General features: G+C 38.3%; 1 protein-coding gene across 6 annotated transcripts in view; it reads right to left on the bottom strand.

The window, feature by feature from the left end:
- The window catches only part of PDE1A (phosphodiesterase 1A), a 255,619-nt gene that overhangs the window by 43,181 nt on the left and 185,203 nt on the right, over window positions 1–27,235 (bottom strand). For all 6 annotated transcript variants that reach the window (XM_036320577.1, XM_036320580.1, XM_036320576.1 and 3 more), the window contains 4 exons: window positions 18,180–18,362; window positions 13,330–13,396; window positions 10,314–10,430; window positions 8,331–8,471 (listed from right to left, as the gene is read on the bottom strand). In XM_036320577.1, the coding sequence (XP_036176470.1) occupies window positions 8,331–8,471; window positions 10,314–10,430; window positions 13,330–13,396; window positions 18,180–18,362 (508 nt within the window). The remainder of the gene's footprint in view (window positions 1–8,330; window positions 8,472–10,313; window positions 10,431–13,329; window positions 13,397–18,179; window positions 18,363–27,235) is intronic.

The following is a 27,235-nucleotide window of genomic DNA, read 5'->3' as shown; positions in this document are numbered from 1 at the left end:
CAGCTCATATATCAATAAAATGTCTCTGACCTCAACTTTTGTAGAAAACCTTACTCTGAGAAAATTTTCCATTAGAGAAACTGAACTTAGTTTTTATATTTAAAGACTTAGAGGCGTTTCCAAGGATTTATCAAATTTTCTCTTCATAGCACATATCTTCTATGACTGCGCGATTAAACTTAACAATTAAAAACGAATGCTTTCACATACGTTCCAGACCACCTGCTTCATATACATTGACCTTTTTGTTATCAATTGGACGGTTTACCAAAATTTCACTACATACTAGTATAAATCCACTTAAATAATTCAATAGTTTATCACTCACATTTTGTATAACACTCTTACTGCTCTAATATAACCACATGTGAATACTTATATTCAAAATAAATATAATTAAACAAAATTAAGCTCCATTTTGTTGTCACAGTAGCCACGTTTCAACTGCTCAATAGTTGCATGCGGCAGGTGGTTGCCATACAGAACGGTGAAAATACAAAGTATTTTCGTCATCACAGAAAGTCCCATTGGACAACACTGAGATTCAGTGGTAGGAATGGAGGATCCACAATGACATAAAGCTTAGTCTTCGTGGTCTTATTCCATACACTTCAAATAATTAAAGAACTTGCACAAAGCAACAGAAAAATATAACGTAAACTACATGAATACTTGAATAACGGTCACAATATAATGGTGCAATAGAAGGGCAGATAGAATGTCTATTTTGTGAGTGGATTTTTGGAATTAGGATGGACAAAGACTGGCAGCTAAATATAAGGTTGGGAACAGAGAGGTTCAAAATAAAAAGAGCAAATGTTGAACGACACCGTAGAAGTCTATATGAAAATTGAAGTCCTCATAGTACAGTTGTGTTGGAGAGTCAGGTGAAGTAAGATTGAAAATAGTGCAGAGCATAGGAAAGAGTTGATAGATTGTAATGATTAGTGCTGAGGAATTTGAACCTAGTATAAAAGGCAAGAGGAAGCCTCTGTAGGTCCATGAGGCCACAAATGAAGGAGGTGACAACTGTTGTGTCTCATAGTTGCCAAAGGCATGCTCTTATTAATCTTTGCTCCTTTCACGTAAACTAGCATGGCATTTGGCATGTAGTAGGAACTTAATATTTGTCTGTTGAATTGAATTGGGCCAGTGTTGCATTTTGAGGAAGTAGTAAGGAGTAGTTGGTGAAGATATGAAATCAAACAATCCTGGTTTTAAATCTTTGTTAATCTTTAGACAAATAAGTTCTTTTCCCTTCCAGCCACAGTTCCTATGAAAATAGAATTAGTGATCACTCCCCCAGCCCGTGACTTTTAAAAGAAGTTTATAGCCAATGTATGCACTGTGCCTATTGCAAGTCTTGCCACAGAGTAAAATACAGAATAAGTGGCATTCTACTAAGCATATTACCTTAAATGCACCGTTTAAGTCTTCAATCTGGAAAATAATAGTGAGCTAACATATCTTTAGTGATTGCAATTCAAGAATAACTGCCTCACACATGGATGACTGAAGCAGAAATTATTTTCAGAATCAAAAGGAGTTGATTTAACTAACTGCTCTGTGTTTATAGGTGCATTTAATTGTGAGCCATTAAAAGAAAGAAAATGACCTTATTAAAGGCTTGTATTATAGGCTGAACTGGGACTGAGCCTCCAATGTCCCCAGTGAGAATGTGGAATTAAGCACCATGAAATGAATAGGAATTGAAATTAAACCAGTTTTTGTACTCCCAGAAACCCACTGTTTTATTAAAGGAAATTGTTCCTAGAAAAAAAATTACACATTTTCTTAAGTATTTCTTATATATAAGATTTACATATTTAACTGTAATTTTTTAAAAAAGCAACATCCAATATTTACTATAATAATATAAACTATGAAGCTAAAATTTTGAAAAGGTAAATAGAAAATAGATGTTAATCATAGATTATCTCATAAGTATTTAAAATTATCTTCCTAGCTGTCAAAATTACTCTAGACATGTTTCTTGTTTTTAGTCTCATTAATCTCTGCCTCTTATTAATAGTATTTCCTCCATGAATCCTCTTATGTATTGCCACACTATAGTTCTATATAATAAAAGGCTAATATGCAAATTGTCCCCTTGACCAGGAGACTGGAAGTTCGATCCCTCGATATTTCGTGCGCTGACCACCAGGGGGTGGTGCGGAACATGGTGGGTGACCAGTGGTGGCGGTGGGGTGCTGAGGGAGCGAGGAAAGGAGGAGGCAGGGAGGCAGGGAGGTGGAAACCTGATCAGCCCTGATCACCGGCCAGGTCTAGGGACCCTACCCATGCATTAATTTCATGCACCGGGCCTCTAGTCTTACTAATAAAGTTTACATTTTAAGATAATTTGGGAAGAGAGAAACATGGAGCTTTACTGTTTAATTAAAATACATCTATTTTGTATTAGCAAAAGTAGAATTTTGAGCTTATTTTTAGCTTCTTAGTTGCCGATTCACTTTACACTGGCATCAAATGAGAATTCTAACTCAGAAAGTGAATGCTTAAAGTTATGGATTTTGTAAATGATTCACGAGGACAAAGCCAGAGAAAATGAGGCTGAATCATATCACTCTTCCCAACTAGAATGGTGGTCAGTACATAACCTAGGTTCTTCTGATTCCTGATGAGTCATAAGCAATACAAAACTGTGCTTCATCCACACTGCAGGCTGCATTTTGCCTAGAGAAATGCTCAGGTGGCTTTGCTCCAAAATAGAAGTCCTCATATTATGTTATAGGGAGATATGAATGCCATTAATCACATACACAATGATGACAGAAGGGAAGAGAAAGGAACTAATATTAACTGAATTTTTAATTAGATGGTGTCATTTAATTTTTATAACCACCCTTTATAGACCATTTAGTAAGTAAATATATTTATCCTTATTTGGCAGATAACAAAGCTGAATCCAAAACTTCCCAAGATCACCTAGTTCTCAAGTGGTAGAGCAGGAATTCAAATCAAAATCTGTCCAGTTCTGGTTTCTGTTCCTTCCACAAATTACAATATTTCTTCTATGAATGACAACAGCATTCTTTACTTAAGGGAGGCAATATCCTATATAATAAAGAGGTAATATGCAAATTGACCATCACTCCAACACACAAGATGGCCATTCACATGTGGTCAAAGATGGCTGCCACAAGATGGCTAGGAGAGGAGGGCAGTTGGGGGCGACCAGGCCTGCAAAGGAGGGAAGTTGGGAGCAATCAGGCCTGTAGGGGAGGTTAGTTGGGGGCGACCAGGCTGGCAGAGGAGGGCAGTTAGGGGTGACTGGGCCAGCATGGGAGGGCAGTTGGAGGTGACCAGGCCTGTAGGGGAGGACAGTTAGGAGTTCCCAGGCTGGCAGAAGAAGGAAGTTAGGGGTGACTAGGCCAGCAGGGGAGGGCAGTTAGGGGCAACCAGGCTGGCAGGGGAGTGGTTAGGGGGTGATCAGGCTGGCAGGCAGGTGAGCAGTTGGGAGCCAGCAGTCCTGGATTGTGAGAGGGATGTCCCAGATTGGAGAGGGTGCAGGCTGGACTGAGGGACACTCCACCCCCCCATGCATGAAATTCGTGCACCAGGCCTCTAGTATTGAATATATTCTTTTAAAGAGGGAGGAAAGGAGAGAGGGAGGTAGGAAGGGAGAGAGAGAGAGAGAGACAGTACATATGTCTAAGGATGGGAGAATTTCACATCAGAAAATCACTTTGACCTATTAATTCCTGCTGTGACCAAAGACCATAATTAACAACTCTTTTATCATAAATTATAGGGCTGAGCACTTTTTTTTCTCTATGCCTTTGAATAGACTGGGATAATTTGCTATAATTTACCCAGTATAGCAAGCGATTATATAATAATAATAATAATAAATTAATGATTTTTACTAATATTACTGTATGTGCTCATAGCTATATTTCAGGAACTAGGGTAGGTGCTTTCCACATATGATATCATTGACTCCTCACTGTCACACTACAAGGTGCTCAGTATTGTTAACTGCACGTTAGTGACAAGGGAACCAAAGTAGAGAGCAAACAAGCTAGGACGTCATGGACCAGTGTTTCAAGCCCACGTCTGACGGCCTCAAACGCCTGCACTCTTTCCACTCTTCCAAACAGTGCTGTCTGGGAAGCCATTTCTGAGATCAGAATTTCCACAGAGTTTGTAGAATAGAAACATAATGGCGAGTTTTCTGTAGATTGCTTGGAGAAAAACTGAGTAATTTCAGTGTGCGGGAGGCTATTTCTGGGTGTAGTAAGTGGGCTACAGTTTCCAAAGGAAATAGATTTCAAGTCATGTCTTTTTCTTCTACTCTTAGTGTTATCGAGAACACAATGCCAGGAGCCATCAAAGGCAAGCGTTCCCCTGCCAAGGCCCCGATGATTTCACACTCAGAGACATTTGGAGGTGGCGTGGCAGCCCTCAGTGAAGCATGTGCTCTTCAGCAAATGGACTGAGCTACCCATACCAAGGTCCCTGTGGCTCAGGGCTACAAGTCAACCAAAGGACAAAAGAGAGTGGGAGACAGAGGGTGTACTAGCATGGGCTCTCCTCTGCACTGCCTACTCCCAGGGTGTCCACATGACATTAACAAACTGAAGGACAATCACAGTCCCTTTCAGGCAATGGTCCCCTGAACGCTTGGCAAGTGACAGGCTGCACTCGTCACCTGACAATGTTGGGCTGCTCCTGGAGTGCTCCTTAAATGTCACACTGATAAGACCATTCGGAAACAGCAGCACATCAACCAAAACACTGAAGTGATACTTTTATGTGGATGGAAATTAACATCCACCTATCATTACTTTTTTCATCTAAAGAAAAGCCTTTTAAAATAACTTTCCAAATACGGTCAAGCTGGTAGTGTCACCTAGTTTTGACAAAATAGTCAATAAATTTGTAAATTTATTTCGCTTTTCCTTTCACCATCCATCATAACATTTCTCCTTACTCCCTCTAGTTCAAATATACTTTCCAGATCCAGGACAATACTGACAGTCTCTTACCAGATTTTTATTATTATTATTATTATTATTATTATTATTATTATTATTTTTAATGACCAAAGTAAGGAATAAGCAAAGAACCCACTGATTTTTTTTTTGCTAAAGGATGAGTAAAGTCATAAACAAGTTTTCAAAACTTGCTAGAGTGAAGTTATATTTACAATTAGTAAGTCACTGTCCTCTCAAAAAGTGACTGTGTCGTCTTTACTGACGTCTACTTCGTAGGAGCTGTGCCAGGCAGGGCCAGATTTCCTCAGTCTTCCAGAGAAGTTGGAATGTTTTGTTGTAACCTGGAATGAGTCTTCCTTGCAAGTCTGAGGGTAATGTCACACTGTGTATTTGAATCTCTCTATTTCCCCACTAATACAACCTTCCTCAGCTTTTCAGTCTCACCTTCAGAACCTCTGTCCTGGAGGTGAAATAGGACACTCTTTTTTATCTCCCTTTACATCTGTGACCAAAAAAAAAGGACTTAAGCAAAATCATATTTTTAAAATTCTGATTATACCCCCAGCTTAAATAGCATACATCTTCGCATTATACTTCAAAATTCAGCAGATATTTTATCATACCAAAGTAGGCATTATTTTCTATTCTATCTTGTTCTGAAGAAGCTCAATCAGTTCAGTTTTCATTAAAGAGTAAATCTTAAATATTCCATTTTTCAGTTAACTTTTTCAAAGCCACAGAATTCAGGGAAAAAAAGGAAATGCCAAATACTTGAAACGTGTGCCACCTCACTATCAGTGTCAAGATCAAGGCCTTAGAAAGGAACAAGTAAGCAGGTCAAACCAAGAAGATGTTAAAGCAATTTCGGCGAGTGCAGCAGCTTTGACAGCTGTCAGGGACACTTTGCTTATCACATTAATTGCCATGCACATCAGACCAGGTGAAAGCAAAGAGTGCAAGAAACAGCATGACCATGAAGCCTTTGAAATCAAAAGAGCTTTAAAAGAATGTCTGTGTGTGTGGTTATGTTTGTGTGTGTGTACATGCACACATGCTAGAAAGACAAACAGGTATGAAGAAGGTTACAGACTACTTTGAAAAAACTTACACTATTTTAAAGTTATATCTTTGAATGTTTGAGTTTCTACTTATTATTGGTAACTTGTTTCCTCCCTTTAAATGTCAATCATACTCCTGGAATGAATGGTAACTCAACCAGGGACCATGTCCCACCATGACTACATTTGATCTAGCCCAATGGGCACAATTACACCTTAATTCAGTGATGCTCCCATATATAACTTAAATCAGGAAAACACAAAGTATGAGGTTGACATAGTTCAGCCTAGAACAGGGGTGGGCAAACTTTTTGACTCGAGGGCCACAATGGGTTCTTAAACTGGACCGGAGGGCCGGAACAAAAGCATGGATGGAGTGTTTGTGTGAACTAATACATGTTAACACTGCTGCTGGGAGCGGAGGGGAGAGCAAGAGAACCCTCCGCTCTTTCAGCTCCGCCGGCGCCAATTGCTGTTATCGGGGCGAGCCTCTGGTGGTTACTGAAAATTCTTTGCTTCCGTGTGCCATGGTCCCACCTGGCGCTTGCAACCACTGCCAGCACCAGACCCACTCGCACCTGCAGCCAGCACCAGAGCCACCGCTCATACCCACTGCCGGTGCCTGGTGCTGGCCTCAATGGCTCCACACCATCAGCAGGTGCGAGTAGGGCCGGCGCCATCAGTGCGTGGGAGTGGCAGCAGCAGGCATGGGGCTGCCAGCAGACAGGGGACCTGGGGCCACGGCAGGAGGGGCTGGGTGCGGGCATGGAGGCTGGGCCAAGACCCGTCCCGTGCCTATCACAGCCTTGTGGCCCATAATGCCTTTCAAGGTGCACGAATTCATGCACTGAGCCCCTAGTCTTGTCATAAAATGCATATTTCTATTGAATTACTGGTGAGACTTCAAGAAAATGCTTTATTAAGAGCCCAGCTGAGCTCCCAGACATAAGCCATTATCAACTGCCAGCTATGTGAGTGAACCATCATGGATGTTTTGCCTAGTAATGTCGTCACATGTCCAATCATAGTTGCTAGCTGGTTGAAATCACAGGAGAGACTCCAAGTGATAGCCTTCTAGTTGGGACCCTTCTAACCACAGACCCTTGAGATATACTAATAAATTATTGTTTTAAGCCACTAAATTTGGAGCAATTTGTTATGGAGCAACAGATCATTGCAACATGGGGCAGGAGTGGTATCTGAGCCCAAGGCATTGATGGATTTGCAGCATTTTGGAGGCAAAGGAAGATGAAAAAGAAGAGACAATTTTTTAGTCATCACACGAGACACTATTGGATAAACCATAGCAAATGAATATGTGTATTAATTAACACCCTATAGTTTCTTGGGTGAAAATGAAATAATAATGAAAATTTTCTGTATACAATAAACTTGGAGAATTATGTAACTGTTACATGTTTTTAAGATCTCCAGGCCAACCTACTGTGTGTGGTTCTAGGGGCTCTGCATGGCACCAAGTTAGAAACACAGTCTCTGGTGGAGAAAGATGAGTATTAAAGTTCTCTAGGCCCCCAAAGAGTACTAGTTACATAGATCTGAGTGCCAGTGACCCTTGCCAGTAGAAATGGTACAACTTCTGAATCCTAAAGAGGTAGACAATCATATCCTGAGGTTGGTGGAAAATTCTCCTTACGTGCTTTTTGACACCACTTCAGCCTAGGTTGATGCCCATGGAATCAAGAAGGTACTAAGATTTGGGGATTTCACATGGCCTGCACCCCTTTGAACCCACCCAATTTGAAACCTTCAGAAGAGCTGCTTCTCGCTTTTCACCTGGGATTCAGCCTAAACTCTGAGACATTATAGAAACTCCAGGCAATCTCCTGGTTCCTATCATCTACTCCTTGTTGACCCAAAATTTGCATTGCTGAGTCATTTATTTGCTTATCTATTGATTCATTCGGTTGCAAAGAGGAGGACGGATATTTTGGGAAAATTCACATGAATAAGTTCCCAAATACTCATTAGGATTTGATTGTGATTAGCAATGCATGTAAAAGAGAAAAGGCTGCCCAGGCAGTTTAGACGAACACAATGATATAAGGGAAGAGCACTGTAACTAACTTTCATTCCAAAGACTTGTTCTTTAGGTCACTTCTTTTTATTATTGATTACTATGGGAAAATGAATTTACAAACAAAAATGTTCAATAGTCCAAATCTTGGAAAACTCACAGTATATTTTCATTTGCCTCTGGGTATCCTTTTTTCACTAAGTTAAAATACTTTTTGAGAAATGAATGTTATGGATTATTCATTAAACCAACGAACTTCAGTTACAAAGCCGTTCTTACCATGATACCTGTATGAAGCATTATGCAATGCACAGTTTGAGTCACATCAGCTGCGTGGATCAGATTGTGATAAGGATTTTTGTACTTGCTGTAACCAACTTCTAAAGCTTCTGCAAAGGCAATTAGGCAAGAAACAGGAATCTGTGGAAAGTAATAATTATGATTATATTTTACCAAAAGAGCAGCTCTAAATCAACGTGAACACAACAATTTTAGGGAGAGGACACATTAGTGAGTTAGATTCTTGAAGTTCAATGTGGACTATTCTGAAAAACCGCTTCATCAACCTGTTGGCTTTCAATCCTGAGAAGGACTGTAACCCCCCAAGGGTTTAACTAAGATGAAATGGCAGTCTTACCCATACTGTTGTCTTTAAATGTTTATATCTTCCAGTGTCAAGTCAGAAAGCTAGTTCTTAAAAGGGTAGAATTTACCTATTAGAATTGGTGAAGTCTAGTTTTTCCATCGGTAATACTGTCTCAACATAATTAGCTAGTTTATTAACATGAATGATAGAAAAAGAGCAAAGGGGAGGCCAGATATTATAAACATGGTCACCAGGAAGCTACAGCTTCACACCCCACGGAACCAGAGCATTGTCCCTCCAAGGCAGTGGTTCTCAACCTTCCTAACGCCACAACCCTTTAATACAGTTCCTCATGTTGTGGTGACCCCCAATTTCATTGTTACAAATTGGACATAATTAAAGCATAGTGATTAATCACAAAAACAATATGTAACTATATATGTGTTTTCCGGTGGTCTTAGGCGACCCCTGTGAAAGGGTCATTCGACCCCCAAAGGGGTCGCGACCCACAGGTTGAGAACCGCTGCTCCAAGGGGATTAACACTCCTCCCTTCCCCCCTCCTGGGGGACATAGGACATGAGCGGTAAAGTTGGGTTGCCAGAGGAGAGGTACTTGCCTGTCAGTCTAACCTGGGAAATAGATAATGAGCTAGGGGGCAGAGCTACTGCAAGCCTGTGAAATCTGGGTTAATTGGTTAAACTCCCAGTTATAATCCCCAGAAAAAGAATTCTCTCTCTCTCTTGCTTTGTTCCTGCTCCCTTGCACTCTCTTGCTCCCTGACCTGCACTCACCCGCCATGTGGCCTTCAACAGCTGCATTGGCCCTGTGGACCCCACACGCAATGGCCTGCAGCTGAGAACACAAGCTAAGCTAGCCAGATGCTAAACTGGACTGTGCTTTCATATGGAGGGGAAGCTCTGGGCAGTGGCTTTAATCCCAGCTCCAGTGAAGCCAAGATTGGACTTTTTCCATGGCGAGACAGAGGAAGATGGGATCTTGGAAGGGAACCCCTTTAATTTTATATCATCAATAAAGCTTTCCATAAAACCTCAACTTCCCATAGGGGCCTCAGAAAATTCCTTTTCCCATGGCACTCCAAGAACTCCACTTCCACCAGTACCAGGTAGGTACACAAGAGCACCCCACTGATGGCAAAACAAGACATTAAAATAAATGTCCTCCCAGTACCTTCCAGCTCTAAAAATAGCATGATTCCACACATAATGATGAAAGGTACAGCAGAATGCTCAGAAATCTGATCAAACCTGTTGTTTAAAATGGCTCTAAATGAAGTAAATTAGAAGCCTTTTCGTTTTAGTTGAGGAAAGGTTGACAATAAAGGTTCTTTCTGTGTCTCAGGATCACAGAAGATCATATTTCTTTAAAACATAGCTTTCAATCTCTACATGGCTGCCTGTGAGTAATTCTGGAGGATGTTGGTATGTCATTGGAACGAGATTATAATGGACTCATGATATCCAAGTGGATATATAGTTATGTCAGTGAGTAGGGGAGGATGGCTATCTCAGGTGATGAACTCCTCCCCCTAGCTCTCTGACCTGTCAACTAGAAACACGGTAAAGTGCACTGGTTAAATGACTCAATGTTCTGCATTTTCTCTGTTATTCAAATAACTAATTCTAAGAGCAATTCCCTTTTATTCCATGTTTCTGACCTTGAAACGGTTGATAAGATCATATCTGGTAAACAGTTCATAAATCATAAACTTCAGGCTATGTTCTCCACTTGCTTCATTTAAGGCAAATACATCAAAAGACCACTTGTCAACTTCCTGTAGAAAAAAAGAGTAAATACTTCAGGTGGCAAATTCATACAGTTTTGTTTCTTTCTATGAAAAATTATAGGAAAGATCAGGCATTATACATCCAGCCAGCCAGATTTCAAATCAGCACATTAGACTCTATTTTTACCGGTGTCTGATATGACAAGACCACTTAGTGTCTGTGGTTCACAAAAGTGAGGCCACAAGGCTTAATGGAGGGGTAAGATTGTCTCCTTAATCCCAAGGTAATCAAACGGTGCAAGAAGCCTGAGAACACTTTAATACTTCTCTGATCCTAAATCTTGCTCCAAATTTATGCCCAAATTAATTTCCCCAGAGTGGGCCTCATCTTGCAGGTTATGTAGGTGATGTTAATTGAGGGGTGAAGGGAAGACAGCTGAAATTTCTCTTTCCCACCCACCTACCTGCTACATTGCTTGAAATTCCACCATAGGATTTAGTAATTTGGTTTAAATCTTTGATATTTTTATATCTTCTTTTCAAATGCAAGTATATGCTCCCTTATTACTCACTCTAACCTCAGCGGGTTCATTTATACTTTCCTCCAGGGAAAGATGGGAAGATAAAGGAAGTGGGTCTTTTGATTGAGGAGGAGGATGGTAATTTTGGCATTTCAGGCAATTCCCTCAGGAAGGAAGAGGGAAAGAGGTATTCTAGGAAAGCGCCTCTTGCTGCTGCATGGTTTTGCTTAAGGTAATTCCAGGGAAAAAAACTTGAAATGGCCTTGTAGCAGGTGATATCAGTCCCATACATCCTGAGGGAACTTTTAATGTAAAGTTTGAGCTCCAGCACCGAAGCTCAAACTTTAAATAAATCACTGAAATTAAGAAGCCTAAAGAAATGCAGCAAAGTCAGTCCTAATGATTATCAGAAACTATTAGCCAAGAAGGTCTGATTACATACAATGCACGGTTAATATTAGTAAGTAAGCGGACAACCTTAAATCTATGCATCAGGTTTGAATCTGAGCAGGCGATGTTTAGAGCTTCACTCACCTACCACATTTTATGGAGGCCAACTGTGTGATGCATCTCACATGCTGAAACTAATCTAAAACATCTGATAAAAAGCATTCAAACAGTCTCCTTTAAACTTAGTTCTTTTGAAACATAGCAATAACTTCAAAAGGTCCTTTGAATCACTTGGAAACACCAATGAAATATTTACTGAACTGCTTGTGTACCTTTGTTAAATTCCTTGCATTTGGCCCTAAGTTGATCCCTAAACACTTGCTTTATCTGTTTGTCAGTTGCAAGTCTCTAAAAGTTCTATTAGAAGGCATTTTACCATCAGTAAAGCTCAAAGGAGGCCAACAAATCTTTTATCAAATTCCAAAGCCAACACAGAAGAATTAGTTCAGACCATTACAAGGCTGCTGTTTACAGTTCCCGTTAGGGGTTTCCCACTGGGTAAAAGGTTAGTTCTCCATTTCTTGGGGATTTTTCATCAACAATGATGATTACCTTTGTAAACTAATGCAGATGCTTGGCTTTGATTTGTCAGATTGAGAACAAAGAAAATAAGGAGGTATTTCAGGAAATAATAATTATTTAAGTAAAATATTCTTTAATAGTTCCTATGTTTTTTCTATAGTATATTTTAGAAAAACATTTACATTCTCTCATACTTAAATATTTTGTGAGTTGGTTTCTAAGCAAAGGTTCTTAAAATAAATAATATACTTTCCCATAGTTGAGGAAATAAAAGTCTCTGAAGAGCTGAGTAATTAATATCCTATAATGTGACATTTCAGCTACACAATAATTGCTATATCAGAATTCAGAAACATAAAGATAAAAAAGCATCAAAGAAAAACAAGCTATCTTTTTAAATTAATAAGATTAAAATCTAATATGTAGCAAAGGAAAACCAAATGCAAGGGGTTACAGAAAAGGAAATCAAATGACAAAAGAAAGCAATATAAATTTAAGCTAGTAAAGTAGTTTAATACATATTTTAATTCTTGGTTAGTACAGGAAAACCACCGTAAGACTTAGAGAAGGCAAAGTTGAAATTCTTCCACCCAAATTAAGTGATAGAAAAAAAATAAGGAATGTTGAATTATGAGCTTTCAAAATGCTTCTGTGGAAATAATGGCTAGGAACAGTACACACACATACACACTCACACGCACACGCACACACACACACACACTCACACGCACACACACACGCACACGCACACACACACATGCACACACTCACACGCACACGCACACACTCACACACACACTCACACGCGCACACACACACACTCACACGCACACGCACACGCACACACTGGAGAGAAGTAAATGAGCCAAAACCTTTCCTCTTCAGAGTTTTGACACATTAGTATTTCTAACACATTAAGTATTTTAGCACTGCAATTGGGTCTCAGACTAGGGCAGCCATAGGAAAAGAAGAAACAAGAAAGATAGATTTTTTTGTTGTTTTCTTTCTTAATTTTCTTACTTTTTATAAATTTTTTCAGACCTAAAATTCTGGACAATTTTATTCCATATACGTTTTTTGACTGAAACATCTTTTTATAACGCATTCAACTTTTCTATAACATATACAAAACCAAATTTGTATATTCTGACAAGTCCTGGTGCTGTCAAAATTGAATTCAAGATCCATGTAAATAAAGCATAGGGAAAAAAATCACACATGTGTGCTCACACATGCATATGCATTGATATAGTTTGTTAGTGAAAATCAATCCTCAATTAAGTCTAAAATGAGTCATAATTTGGAACACATGACATTCTGTAAAATGGTTAAAATATTTTTTACATACCAGTACGTAAGCTGCAACAAAGACCTATTTTCATTTCCTCTGACAATTTTAAGAAGATTTAAAAACATAACTATTTGGAAAACTAAAATAATTGAAATGATTTCACCTTTAATGTTACTATGACAGCTTCTGGATATGCCAAACCAACCATGTGATAGGACTTTCTGTACATCCTAAAAAAGAAAAATAAGTATGTATATACACATATGTATCACTTACTCAGTATAAACATAAGGGGAAAGATTACTTTCAACTAGTTCGCCTTTTATCGTTAGTTACAGGCTGCCTTTGTGACAACAATGAAATAACTACAGCCATCCTTTATTAAGCTCCACAATGTGACAGATGCTAATACTATTTTGTTTACTTACAACCACAATCTGAAGTCCTATTGATTTTAGTTTCCAGGTAAAGATATCTTTGCCTTAACTTCATCTTATTAAAAGAGACTGTCTTTTGGGTATGCAACAATAACACTTTCTAGCATGTCACCATATCACTGACAGCAGAACATTCTTGTTTTATGTCCATTTATGTACCAAAAACTTCAGTGTGGAGATTGAATGTCATTAAAATAGCTCATATATTTTTTCCACATAATGGAAATTATAGAATGGAATGTGTAGCATCATAAAAATTTGCACAGATTTCTTTTTTTTAAGTTTAGAATATCGGGGGAAACAATATTGACAAAAATTGTTTAAGGTTGTTCAAATTGTCATTTAACATCATTTACAAAAATTATCCAGAAAGAAGAAAGTTATTTCTATTTTTATAATAGTATAAATAATAAAAATATTTTTATTAATCAGTAATTTGTTGGATTTTCTATCTTTCATTGGGCAACCAAGATGCCCATCAAAAACCAAATTAGACAAACACCATAATTTAATAATTATATCATTAATTTATATTAGGGTTCAATATAAGAAAAAGTAATTTGAAAAAAAATATTCTGCATCTTCTATAAAACCACTATGGAAAATATCAATCTTCTTATTTAATTTACATTATATTAAAAATCCTTAAGACATATTACCCATTTTCTATGTAAAAGCTATCTTTTTTAAAAGATCATAAAGGTCGAGTCATTTATCATGTTTTCCTTTTAAATCTGGAATTTCTTGAATATCATAATTAAAATATTGTTTATATTTATATCTACCCTAGGCTTTCTTGATAGAGCAACCTGCATTTCATGACAGAGATGTTACCTTATTTTCAAGTTACATTTATTGTAAATGACTTTAACTAATTTTTGAATGTAGGTGATTAGTTATAATAAAAATATTATCTGTATACTCTATTCTGTTGGGAGATTTCAGAATAGTTTATAAATAAAATTACTTACACTAATTGCTCCATTAAGCAGGGATAATTATTCAAATCTTGCAGGGCAAGGAAACTACTAACTACACTATAAAAGAGCCAGAAAATAATTATTGCCAATAATATTTATGAGGGTTTTTTTTCCCTAAAGAAACAGATAGTTTTTTCTATCTATTTTTCTAGTCATCATTACAAAAAAAAAAAGTTAAAGTACAGGAGAAATGAAAGGATGATAGACCAGGAAAAAAAAGGTCAATATAAAAATCAATAGGAATACGAATTTTTACAAATTAAGTAACATTAAAACAGTTTGACCTAATGGCATAAAAGGCATCATGATGTAGCAAAGAGAACACACGCTTTGAATAGCTTGTTAGCCACTCACTAGCTGTGTGCCTTTGGAAAACTATTTAATGTCACTCACCTGTAAAATGAGAATAACTATAAGATTTCTGTGAAGAGTACATACTATAAATGCCTAGCATAATATAATAAGTACTCGATATAAGACAGTCATCATTATTATTAATATTGTTATTCTGCAGCAAATACCCTTGATTCCAATGCTTACCATTCCTTAGGGCTCCCTGGGCTCAGTGGGAACTCTGGTGCTATTACGTTTCTTAGACTTTACAGTAGGTTAAGAAATAAATATCAGTATAGATTCTCATTATATGAAATGTAAAGGATACAAAAATGAGGATCCCCCCTCCAAATTGATAGAGAAAATTTCCCATTGTCATTTTCTAGCCCTATAATTGAAAATAAAATGTTGAGATAAAAAATGAGAAATAGGAAATCGAGATAACTCATCCTGGAATCAGAATGAATGTGGGAGAAGGTGGATGCGGTTGCCTCACACTTGAGTAAAGTAGTTTATATATTGCAAGTTGCTGAAAAAGAATAATGAATTTCCTAGGCTCTTACACGTGACAAAAGTCCAGTTGGAAATATAGTGGATTATTTTTGAAAGTTTTGACTATAGTTACAAAATATAAGTCAAACCTTAAAACACAACTATTTATGCCAGACACTGTGCTAGGGACCAGATTTTTTAGTGGCGAATAAGAAAAATATAGTTGCTACTTTCATGAGATTTAGTCAGTGGTGGAGAGGAAAAATGAATAAGAAACAAGATATAATTACAGCGGGAAGTGCTATGAGGTAAACCACTGGTTGGGGCAGAGAAAGTAATGAACAGCACACAGAGTGATCTGGAAGGATAAAAAGGGCCAGCTAAAATGGTCAAAGGGTGGGGAAATCATTTCCGAAAGAGGAAATATCAGGATTAAGGGCCTCAAGGAAGAAAGGAGTTTAGGGGTGTTCATGGAGTTGAAACCAGACTGGTATAGATACTCAGTCAAGCAGGTAAAAAAGAATTGGGGGGCGGGGGGTTGCTAATCCTGCAAAGTCATCATACAAAAATTCTCTAATACCAAGTGAAAAGGAAAACCCACAGGTAATAGTAAGGTTCAGAGGGACAGGAACCAATTTATATTCTAAAACAGCACAGTAGGATGACTTATTTGGAGAAGGCAAGCAAGGAAGAGGGGAGCCCAGTTCAGAAGCTATTGCCATGCTTCTGATGGCAGGTGGCGAAGGCTCCCTTTGGAGATGCGGGAGAGGAGATGAGACAGTGAGCGGACTCGGGGTACATGTGGGTAAGTGAATAGCCAGGACTTGCGGAGGCACTGAATTTGGGGAAGATGCTTGAGAGAAGGCTCAAGAAGACTTTCTAACTTTCAAGATCAAAGATGATTATTTTTGAAAACTCAAGATAAGCATATCCCACTACTTTTATGCATTTACTAGTGGGAATTCAAGGGTAAGAAAAAAGATTTTATTTCCAAATGTTTGTAGCACATTGCTTTCTTCAAGACTGCTTACTAATTCAGTGATCTTAAGTACACTTTAATATTTATATAGGCTATTAAATATGTTGAATAGCACAAAAAATTAGCATGTCAATATATTTTATAGAATTCTTAATCTTCTACTGAATGGAAATGGAAATTTATTTGATTTACATTCACAGTTTGTATTTCTTTTCAGTTTGCCAAGTTCTGTAACATTTTCTTAAAAAAGACAAAATATGCATTGCTTCAGTAAATCAAAACAGTCTGTGATTCTCTCACTGACTTTCTGAACTACTATTTATTTTGAATTTGATGTTATGAAAAAAATCAATAACTATCACACACTTGCCTGAGGAATATTGTTATAGAAATTCTTTCTCTCCAGCCCTGTCTACCTGTTTCAGATTCTGGTCCCACCAAGGCAGGGTTGGGACCAGTTTATGTGCAAAGGGTGCGTGCATGCGTGTGTGTGTGTGTGTGTGTGTGTGTGTGTGTGTGTGTGGCGGGGGGGGGGGGGTAGGGTCACCTCACCAGACTAATCAAATTGCTCACTATGATGATTGTTTTATCAAAGCCAATTAGATATGATTAAGTAATACTCAAAATAATTTGAGTAGTCACTGAGTGGTTTTTATTATGGGTAACACAGGCACAAGCCAAGATCCTAGAAACTTTACGTGCGTAGTTATAATATATTTTTAAGTCACATTGAATACTTCCTTTTTAAAAGATTATTTTTCAATTACAGTTTATATTCAGTATTATTTTGTATTAGTTTCAGGTGACACGTTGAATATTCTTTGCAATGCATTCTCATTTTCATTTTTAGAAGCCCAAGTCTATTTCCCATTCTTCCCTTAACAGAAGAAAATTAAAGTTTATACTGTTCATTAGAGGTAATGGCTAGAGGTGTCAGAAGATTTAAAATGATATTATTTCCCTTAAATTTAATTTTAAGTACATTGACAAACAAATTTCTCTGTTCCTTGGTTTTATTTGTCTCAAAACTGTTAAAATAAACTTTTTATATAGAAATTAAAACAATGTAATTGTTTTTTATTCTAAAGAATTTCTAAGAACTAGTTTTCAACATGGTTAGTTGTAACATGTTTATTTCAAGTCTTTCCGTACTTTAGTGTTGAAACATCTTGTTTCCCAGACAGAAAAGTACGTTGTATTTTTAAGGGCTAACAGAATGTAACATGGGGTCATATTAACATGTATTCCACATGAGAAACTGATGATTTGATTCAGTGCTTCTAGGAGCCATCACATATTCCTTGCTTCAGTGACAGAAATGTTAAAAAAAATATATATACACAAAATTCTTCCAAAGTGGACAGAGAGAGCTTTCCTCCTATAACGAGAACAGAATGGTCTTCTCTCTTTAGTGCAGAGAGAGACCTGCTTGGTTTTGGTGTGTAGTGTAGAATTTACTGTATGAGGTGTTACAATTTATTCAGGTAAAATTAGTTGTGTGGCATATGAATGTGTTATAATTGTTTTTAAACAGTTATTCACAAAAGTTCATTCAAAAGCCAAAAGCCTTTGCCTTTAGTCTTTATGTCAATTTAAAATGAATAAAAAGAATAATCCAGGATAGGAAAATTTTGTTATAGGTAAGTTCATCATAAGTCCTAAGTCTGTTCATTGTAGGGATACTTATGATTGAGGTTTTCCTCAGTAATATATAGGCTCCCATAACTTCGAAAGTGTAGGTATAGTTTCTGCCTTTTGGATTTTGTCTTGAGATACCAGAAATTTCACATACCTTTCCACAAAAATTCCAGCTTGAACAGCATGCACAATGCTCCGAAACTTTGGCTTTTCCTCGGATTTCTTTTTCATCATCCCCATTTTTCGTGTAAAGGTAGAAGCCAGCCAGTCCCGGACTTCCAGTGGGACTGAATCTGACTGAATGTCACTGAGCTCATCGTCAGTATCCAGCAGTCTCCTACAAAAATGTATACAGATGAAAACTTTAGGAACATTTAAGAAAATAACAATAAAATAAGCACTGCAATAGGATTTAAATACACAAATCCCTTTCTGATCATTCCTTAATATGAACTACCTAAAACAAGAAAAATGATTGGGTTAATATTTGGAAAGCTCTGAATTTCTCAAATTTGTAATTTTCTTAAAGTAAGACTAATGGACTTGAGCATTTCCACATTCCCGATCATTTAAGAGCAATGATACCAGTCTGGAGATACCAGCCTGCTAATATTAATATTCTAATGGTGAGTAAAATTAAGATGAGATGGGAAAGAAAGGCTTTAAACAGGTGTCTACTAGTAAAGGAAGGAACTGGAATAGAAAAGAGGGATAGAAGCCATCAAAGTCATCTTATATTTAATACACACAGTACAGATGGTACATACTATTTCACTAATGGCCTTTGAGTTTACAAATGTCATTCATGGGTGCTATTTCATTTGCTTTAGGTATCTTTAAATTTTAGGAAAATAATAAGTACTCTAAAAGATATTAATTCAATATTAACATCACAGATTTAAAAAGTGAAAAAGTAAAAACAAATTATTTAAAAACTCATTTTAGGTGACAGAACCAGTGGAAGTGGAAGAGGAACTCCTCCAGCGGTGAGCAAATGCTTGTGGAGGGTGGAGCTCTGAGGGCTTTAGAACTGCTGGCTGAGAACCCCCTGAGTGAGGGAGGAGGTAAACAGGACTGAGAGCATTGCCCTCTCCGATATAAGTTCCAGATGCACCATATTGACCAGACTGATGACTTTCTGGCCATATGTCCTAAACTCATACAGCTGTCAATAAGGCAGGTCAGCTCCAGTGACCCAGAACTTCCTAAATGTCTCAACCAGCAAGAGACAAAAGGCTCCCCACAAAATATAAAACCAGCTTTGCAGAGCAACCGGGCTTCGCCTCCAGGAAGAACACAGGCCAGCTCTGCCTGTCACTTGATTCGGTTATTTCCTTGTCAGTGCACCAATTTAATAACCTAGAGCTATTTTGGGCACATGTTAGATTTGACCTTTGGGTTCTATTTGCTTTGGTAAATCTCTGCACAGAGTGAGGTCTAAAGATTATGAGTCGGTGGAAGGAAGGTAGCCAGAAATGACAGCGTGCGCTAAATTATCCAGAATAAGTCACACACCATCTTGCGAGGACAGGGACCAAGGCAAGGGCAGAAGAGAAGGAAGCCCACCCCCCACTACCAAAAAGAAGCTCAAAAGATTATGTCACCTTCTCGATGTGTTGCCCATTTTCTAAAAACTCTCAGAGGACCGTCATTTGCCAATATTCATTTCTCATGGTATTAACCATGAAAGCATTTATGAAATAACGTATGAAAAATATACCCGATTTACATGTGGGAGTTACAAAACTGCATGCATACATATGAAAATAAGAAGATTTACATCGTTGGAAGTTAATACTAGTTAATACTTACTGTATGTCATTTTCAATTTTCTTTCGGGCCTTAAGTTTGGATGATTTTGACTTAGCCTTAATACACGGACATAGTAATTCAAAGGAACATATTTTTTTTCTCCTTCTGCCCATTTTAAATTAGATTCCTTAGCCACTTGAAGCAAGAGAGTACAGAGCATGGCTTGAAAATTTCAGGGCTTATGCCATTTCTATGATTTCTTATGCCGTGATCACATAAAAGCTCCGAGCAGAGCATGCGGAATGAGGACCATTGTACTGTAATACTGTGATGTCACCGTGCTCCAAGCATTCTCGTGCTGCCTTGTTTTATCCACTATCGAGGGGCAGACACATAGTAAGGCTGTCAATTACTCCTTTGACATTGATTACTTTATGGCTACGTGTCCTAAACTCACAAATTGTTCTAGCCAGATGGCCAAACATGGCAACAATCAGCATATGGAAGTGAGAGTTCCCATAGGGATGTGGTGCTCAGGGGTCTGGCAATCCTTAGTCATGAGGCATGATGTCATGCACTGAGAAGGAAAGGGCCTATAATCTCAGGGGGAATGAGTGAAGGGGATTAATTAGTGGATATGGGGATACAGGAAGACTGTGTGCAAAGAGAAAAACATGGAATATGCTATTTTATAACTAAAAAGGCAAATCTGGAAAAAAGCAACAAATAGCTCTGTGATGGCCAGTTTACATGTTAACATGGCTAGGTGATAGGCCCCAGTTGTTTGGTCAAATGGCAGTCTAGATGTTGCTGTGAGGTATAGTTTAGATGTGATTAATATTTAAGTCATAGACTTTGAGTAAAGCAGCTGACCCTCCATAATGTGAGCGGGCCTTATTCAATCACATGAAGGCCTTAAGATTTAAGAGATAAGAGGGAGGTCCCCCAAAGAGGAAGAAATTCTGGCTCCAGAAAGCTTTCTGACTCAATATTGCAACATTACTCCTGCCAGAATGTCCAGCCAGTATCGGCCTGCCCTGCAGATTTCCACTTTGCCAGCCCCCAACAATCACACAAGCCAATTCTTTTTTTTTAAATTTCTTTATTGGTTAAGGTATTACAAATGTGTCCTCATCCTCCCATTAACCCCCAACCTCCCCCCACCCCGCACTCATACTCTCATCCCCCTGTTGTCCGTGTCCATTGGTTTGGCTTATATGCACGCATACAAGTCCTTTGGTTGATCTCTTCCCCTTACCCCGACCCTCCCCTCTGGGGATTGATAGTCTGATCGCTGTTTCTCTGTCTTTGGGTGTGTCCCTGTTCATCAGTCTACGTTCTTCTCTATATTCCACAAATGAGTGAGATCATGTGGTATTTATCTTTCTCTGACTGGCTTATTTCACTTAGCATAATGCTCTCCAGTTCCACACATGCTGTTGCAAATGGTAAGAGTTCCTTCTTTTTTACAGCAGCATAGTATTCCATCGTGTAGATGTACCACAGTTTTCTAATCCATTCATCTACTGATGGGCACTTAGGCTGTTTCCAGATCTTAGCTATGGTGGATTGTGCTGCTATGAACATAGGGGTACATATATCTTTTCTGATTGGTGTTTCTGGCTTCTTGGGATATATTCCTAGAAGTGGGATCACTGGGTCAAATGGGAGTTCCACTTTTAGTTTTTTGAGGAAACTCCATACTGTTCTCCACAGTGAGCCAATGCTTTAAAATAAATCTCGCTCCTTCTCTTCAGAGCCTTTAGGTTAATATAATATTATACATATTTTATATAAAACAAAGACTAAGAATCTTCTATCTATCTATCTAATCTATCTATCTATCTATTAGTATTTATCAATCTACCTACATATCTAGACGAAGAAAGAATATTTTCAACCTTCATGAACACTATGTGGTAACTGTCAGCATGGGTTATAAATCATATAGGAGATAAAGGCACAGCTTTGTATTACATTAATGTTCATTTAATAAAGCATATCAATCCTCATTCTGGTTTTAAATGATAAAATATCATTTGCAAGAGACTAAAATGTTTTTTTAATTGTTATGGATCTAAACTTCATACTGTCTTTTCATGGCTTAATAGCTCATTTCTTTTTATTGCTAAACTAGAGGCCCAGTGCACAAAATTTGTGCACTCGGGAGTGGGGGGAGCAGGCCTAAACCGGCAGTCTGACATCCTTAGCACTGCTGCGGAGGCCAGAGAGGCTTCTGCCACTGCCACTGCGCTCGCCAGCCATGAGCCCGGCTTCTGGCTGAGCAGCGCTCCCCCTGTGGGAGTGGCACTGACCTCCAGGGGGCAGCTCCTGCATTGAGCATCACCCCCTGGTGGTCAGTGTGCATCATGTGACTGGTTGTTCCGCCATTTGGTTGATTTGTATATTAGCCTTTTATTATGTAGGATAATATTCTATTGTATGGATGTACTATATTTTGTTTATACACTCAACTATTAAAGAACACCTCGGTTGCTTTCAAGTTTGGGCAATTATGAATAAAGCTGTTATAAACATTTGTGTGCCGTTTTTTCAACTCATTTGAGAAAATACTAAGGAGCACAATGGTTGGAACTTATGGTGTTTAGTTTTTTAAGAAACTTCCAAACTCTCTCCTAAAGTGGCTGTACCATTTTGCATTTCCACCAGCAATAAATGAGAGAGTGGCCAAGCCATCCTCATCTCTTGTTGGCCCACTGCAGTAGCATCCTCACTGGTCTCTCAGCTCTTGCCCTGGCCCCCTTCAGTTTCTTCTTTCCTCTGCAGCCACTATAACTCTTTTAAAGTATAAATCAGACCATGCTAATACCTGATCCACGAAATCCTACATCACAAGCTCTGTCTCCTCCTTCATCTCCTAACCAGTTCCCCGTTAGTCATTTTGCCCAAGCAATGCTGACCTCCTTGCTGCATGCAAACCTGCCAAGTTTGCTTCTGCTTCAGGGCTTTGCACTTGCTGCTCCCTCTGCTTAGAATCTCTTATGGAATTTTTGTGGGGATCATTTCCTCACTGCTTTCAAGTAAAGAAGTCTCCCCTGAACCCCCTCCTCAAATAGTAAACACCCTTATTCCTTTTTATCCATAGCACTTACCATTACTTGAAGTCATGTCATATGCTTATTAGTTTGTTTATTCATTTTATGTTTCATCCACTGACTATAAAAACCTTGAGAACAGAGAGTTGTTCTGTTTCTGTGCATTGCTGCATCAGCAGTGGCTACAACAGTGCATGGCATAGATTGTGGGACCAACATATACCTACTAAATGACTAGAAAATGTCTGACAATATTTGCACTGAACCATTATAAATAATGAGCTTTAGGGAGTGGAGTGCGGGTGGAGATGGTAGAAGAAGCTTTAGTGTTTAGAGTGCCGTGCTATTTGATTGATAAGCAGCAGCATGCTGGGAGTAGTTCACATTTGGCAATCATCTCTTCATTGCCTTTCACTTACTGTGCCCTTCAACAGTCCCTTTACAGTTTTTGAAGCAAGTTATGGGGAAACATATATTTGTCATGGAAAATATATTAAACATTTTTATAGCCTTTTGAATTAAAAGTACAGGAATTTTAAAAATAGTATGTACCGTTTCCATGCCTTTAGCCAAGGACCTCAGTATTTCTGTTAAATAATAACTCTTTTATGCTCACATATCGAGCATGGTAAGAAATTCCTAATGAAGGCATAAATAAGGTGTAGCAGATTAAAATAATCATTCCAGTTTAGCAGGAGGAAAGTTGAAAGACAAGTGGATAAAAACCTAAATTTAAATTAAAAAATAAACCAGTACACCTAGTGGTGCATTTCTCTTCCACCTCTTTCTTCTTCCTTATTTGTTTTCCCTTCCCCTGGCACCTGCCTTCTACACTTCGTCCTCCTTCCTCTGAGCACAAGATACTCTTCAAATTTCATTAGACCATGTCAGATAGGGCAGGAACAAAATCTATGGAGTCATATAAAATAGTAATCCTGGCTTTAGTTAGAGAATTATCATTAATAATTTTCCTCTACATTTATCTAAGATGTGAAAATATCTGAATACTTAAATAAGATTATGTTACATGTAAAACTCATAAGACTATATAGTCTGCCCTTATTTTATTTTTGGAATAAATTTGTGCAAAGCTTGATAAAATGTGACATCAAATACTACAATGAATTTTGCTTTCAAGATATCCCAAACCTTTATTGCCCTTCATCCAATATAATAGTGTTAGATGGCAGAGTAAGCATAATTCTTTACACTGCAGTGCTCTTAAAAAATTGAAGACTGTGTGTTTAAGAAGTTAACAACATAAAAGAATCACTGGCGCGTTTTCCTTGGGAATTCTTAAAATGCACTACATAGAAAAGAATAATAAGGAGTATATGTATAAAATGTTATCACCGTTAACCTTGGAAAAATGCTTCTACTGGTGTTTGATGTAACTTTTTGTTTTAGTCCCAATGGAGTCAATACAGCATAAAGTGAGGGGTCCCTAACTATGAACTGTGTGTTTATGGGGGAGGGGAGGGTGGCAAGCTGTGAAAACTGACCCTGCATCCAATCAGCACTCAGCTGATTCTTGGGAGATATTTATATTCCAAATTTTCTCTCGAAATCAGATGACACAACTCCCAAAGGGCTTATATTTTGAACTAGAAAGTTTGTAGGGGAAGGGAATAAAGGAGGCAGCCACGGAAGGAGAGGTCATGGGATTTTGACTCTTACAATTATAACAGTGAAAATATTTCTTTTCACAGTGGACTCTTGGAAAATGATTACCCCTGTATCCACATGGTTATTTCCAGGCAATTGGTGCCCATACACACACCTATTACGTATTAAAATTCAAGTGCTGAGTGCAAGTAGGAGAAACTAACCTCTCAAGTTTGAAATTTTCTTCTTCCTGTTTTACTATTATTATAAAGAACACATTTCAGCAAGCAACTAAGTCATTGAATCCTGCCCCTAACATTTGTTGGGCCCAGGACAGGAGCACACTTCTCTAAAATACTATATAATTAAATAAAGTTATGTATCAAGTGAATAAATTATTTATGTTTTATCCTTCTACCTTTTATTCTTTTAAATATGTTTTTATTAATTTGAGAGAGAGAAGAAGGGAGAGGGATAAAGAAATAGAAACATCTATGAGAGAGAAACATCGATCAGCTGCCTCCTGCACGCCCCTACTGGGGATCAAGCCCACAACCTGAACAAGTGCCTTGACCGGGAAACGAACTAGTGACCTCTTGGTTCATGGGTCGATGCTCAACTCCTGAGCCACACCGGCCAGGCAATCCTCCTACCTTTGAATAAGTTTCATGAAAGCCTGACAACTTGAGTTTGAATTGAGAATTCTCAACTCCTGAGTGACAGAGTAGGGCCAGCTGTGGCTGCCCCTCTGCACTTACCTAACTTTCTGCTCAGGCCCTCAATACAGAAGCAGGTGGACACTGCAGCCTCCTAGTAAAATCGTCATCAACCTGCCCAGCCTGAAAGCAGCTGCTTCTTGGCCACTCTTTAGGGGTTGCGGGGGTATACACAGCAACAGTGTCCTGTGTCCCCTCAGGGGGAAAGACCTAAGAAGGAAGCCCATAAAGGCTTAAAAGACAGGCTAGGGGAGCTTTGAGCAGAGAATTCTGGGGTGTTAGTGTCCAGAATATGGTAAAGGGCACATTGCGCAGGGCATGGGATTCCAGGGTCCAAGTGCCTAGAAGAGGGAGAGGGTCATGGGCTCCAGGTTGTTCTTGGCCTTGGAGACCTATTACCTTGGGGAGGGGCACACTGAAAGAGGGTTGCTGAGCACCTAAAATGGGGGCAGCGTCAGGTAAGTGTTTCTACTGACCCTGAGCTAAGGTTGGTATTGAATTCCTATGTAGTAAACATCTTTCAGGTGAGTCCTTCCTGGATGGCTGGGGGAATTAAGAAAGGTTGATCTTCCTGCCGTATGGTTATTCTTTTGGGGTAAGTGGTTCCCTGGTAGGCAAGTTTATTAGTATTATTTCTTTGATTAACACATATCAGCTCTGAGCTGACTATATACCACCCCCCACCCCCCAAAAAAACACACACACACACACACAAAAAAAAAACACAACACTCTAAGGGCAATCATAAAGCTTCACTCAGACTTAGGAACTATCTTAAGACAGATATAGATCAGTGATGGCGAACCTATGATACGCGTGTCAGAGGTAACACGCAAACTCATTTTTTTGGTTGATTTTTCTTTATTAAATGGCATTTAAATATATAAAATAAATATCAAAAATATGTCTTTGTTTTCCTATGGTTGCAAATATCAAAAAATTTCTATATGTGACACGACACCAGAGTTAAGTTAGGGTTTTTCAAAATGCTGACACGCCGAGCTCAAAAGGTTCGCCATCACTGATATAGATGATTGTGCCAGCTGACTTTGTTGCTTACTTACTGTGAACCAGGCCCACAACCAAGTTTTACCCCATTTAATCCTCATATCATCATCATAAGGAACACAATTACTATCCCTATCCCTATTTTGCTGATGAATAAACTTGAGGCACAGAGGCCTAACGTAATTTGCTGATAATCATGCAAGGAGTGGCCATGCCACTTTTTGAGCTCAAGTCTATCAAATTTCAGAATCTGAGTTTTTAACTGCTGAGTTATCCTTCTCCTTAAATTCATGTTTTTCTTACTAAGTACCCAGACTACCTTCTCATTCAGACACTATACATATCAGTAATCATTATTCCCTATCCCATCTCTACCTTGAAATTTAGGGTTAAAATTTGGATTTAAAAAAGTCTTAAATGAGTTTGGCCCACCAGCGAATTTCCAGTTGAAGGAAGTTTAAATTTATTTCCTACAGCTGGTATGTTGCATTATGTTCTCATGGAAAAATACATCTGTATGGTAGAATTTTAGGGTATTTTGAAGTACAAATAAATTAAATGCCAGGATAGTAAAATACATTTGAAATGCCATATTGACTCTCAGTACCCTACTTCCTCAGTGCTAAATACATCTGAGTTAATTTTCCAGACCACCACCATTTATTTATTTATCATTTATTCCTTGTCTTGTTCCATAGGAGACTTAAAATAGCAGGCTTTCAAATTTATTTCAACGTTTTTTGTTTTGTTTTTCTTTGTTCTGTGTGTTTTGTTTTTATTTTTATTTATTTTTTTATTTTGGTGGTTTTCTTTCTTTTTTCTGTCTACCTTGTAGCTTTGCTCAATGTTTCTTTTGGTTTTACTGGTCTTTTTTTAAAACTGTGAGAAGACGAGCATTATATCTGAGTGACTATAAAGACTAAACATTTGGATCGACAAGTCAGTTATGGTGACCTTAGCTCAATTCTCAAGAGGCAAATCTTGGCTAAAATGAGGTCAGCTGAGGAGACTGCTAAAGTTAGCTGTGGCTTTCTCCAAGTTAAGGCCTAAGGCGGGCTCTGTGCCTCCTCTGT

The sequence above is a fragment of the Myotis myotis genome, unplaced genomic scaffold, assembly GCF_014108235.1.
Source record: "Myotis myotis isolate mMyoMyo1 unplaced genomic scaffold, mMyoMyo1.p scaffold_m19_p_8, whole genome shotgun sequence".
Taxonomy (NCBI): Eukaryota; Metazoa; Chordata; class Mammalia; order Chiroptera; family Vespertilionidae; genus Myotis; species Myotis myotis.
The sequence above is the reverse complement of the archived record's forward strand: the minus strand, read 5'-3'. Positions and strand labels throughout refer to the sequence as shown.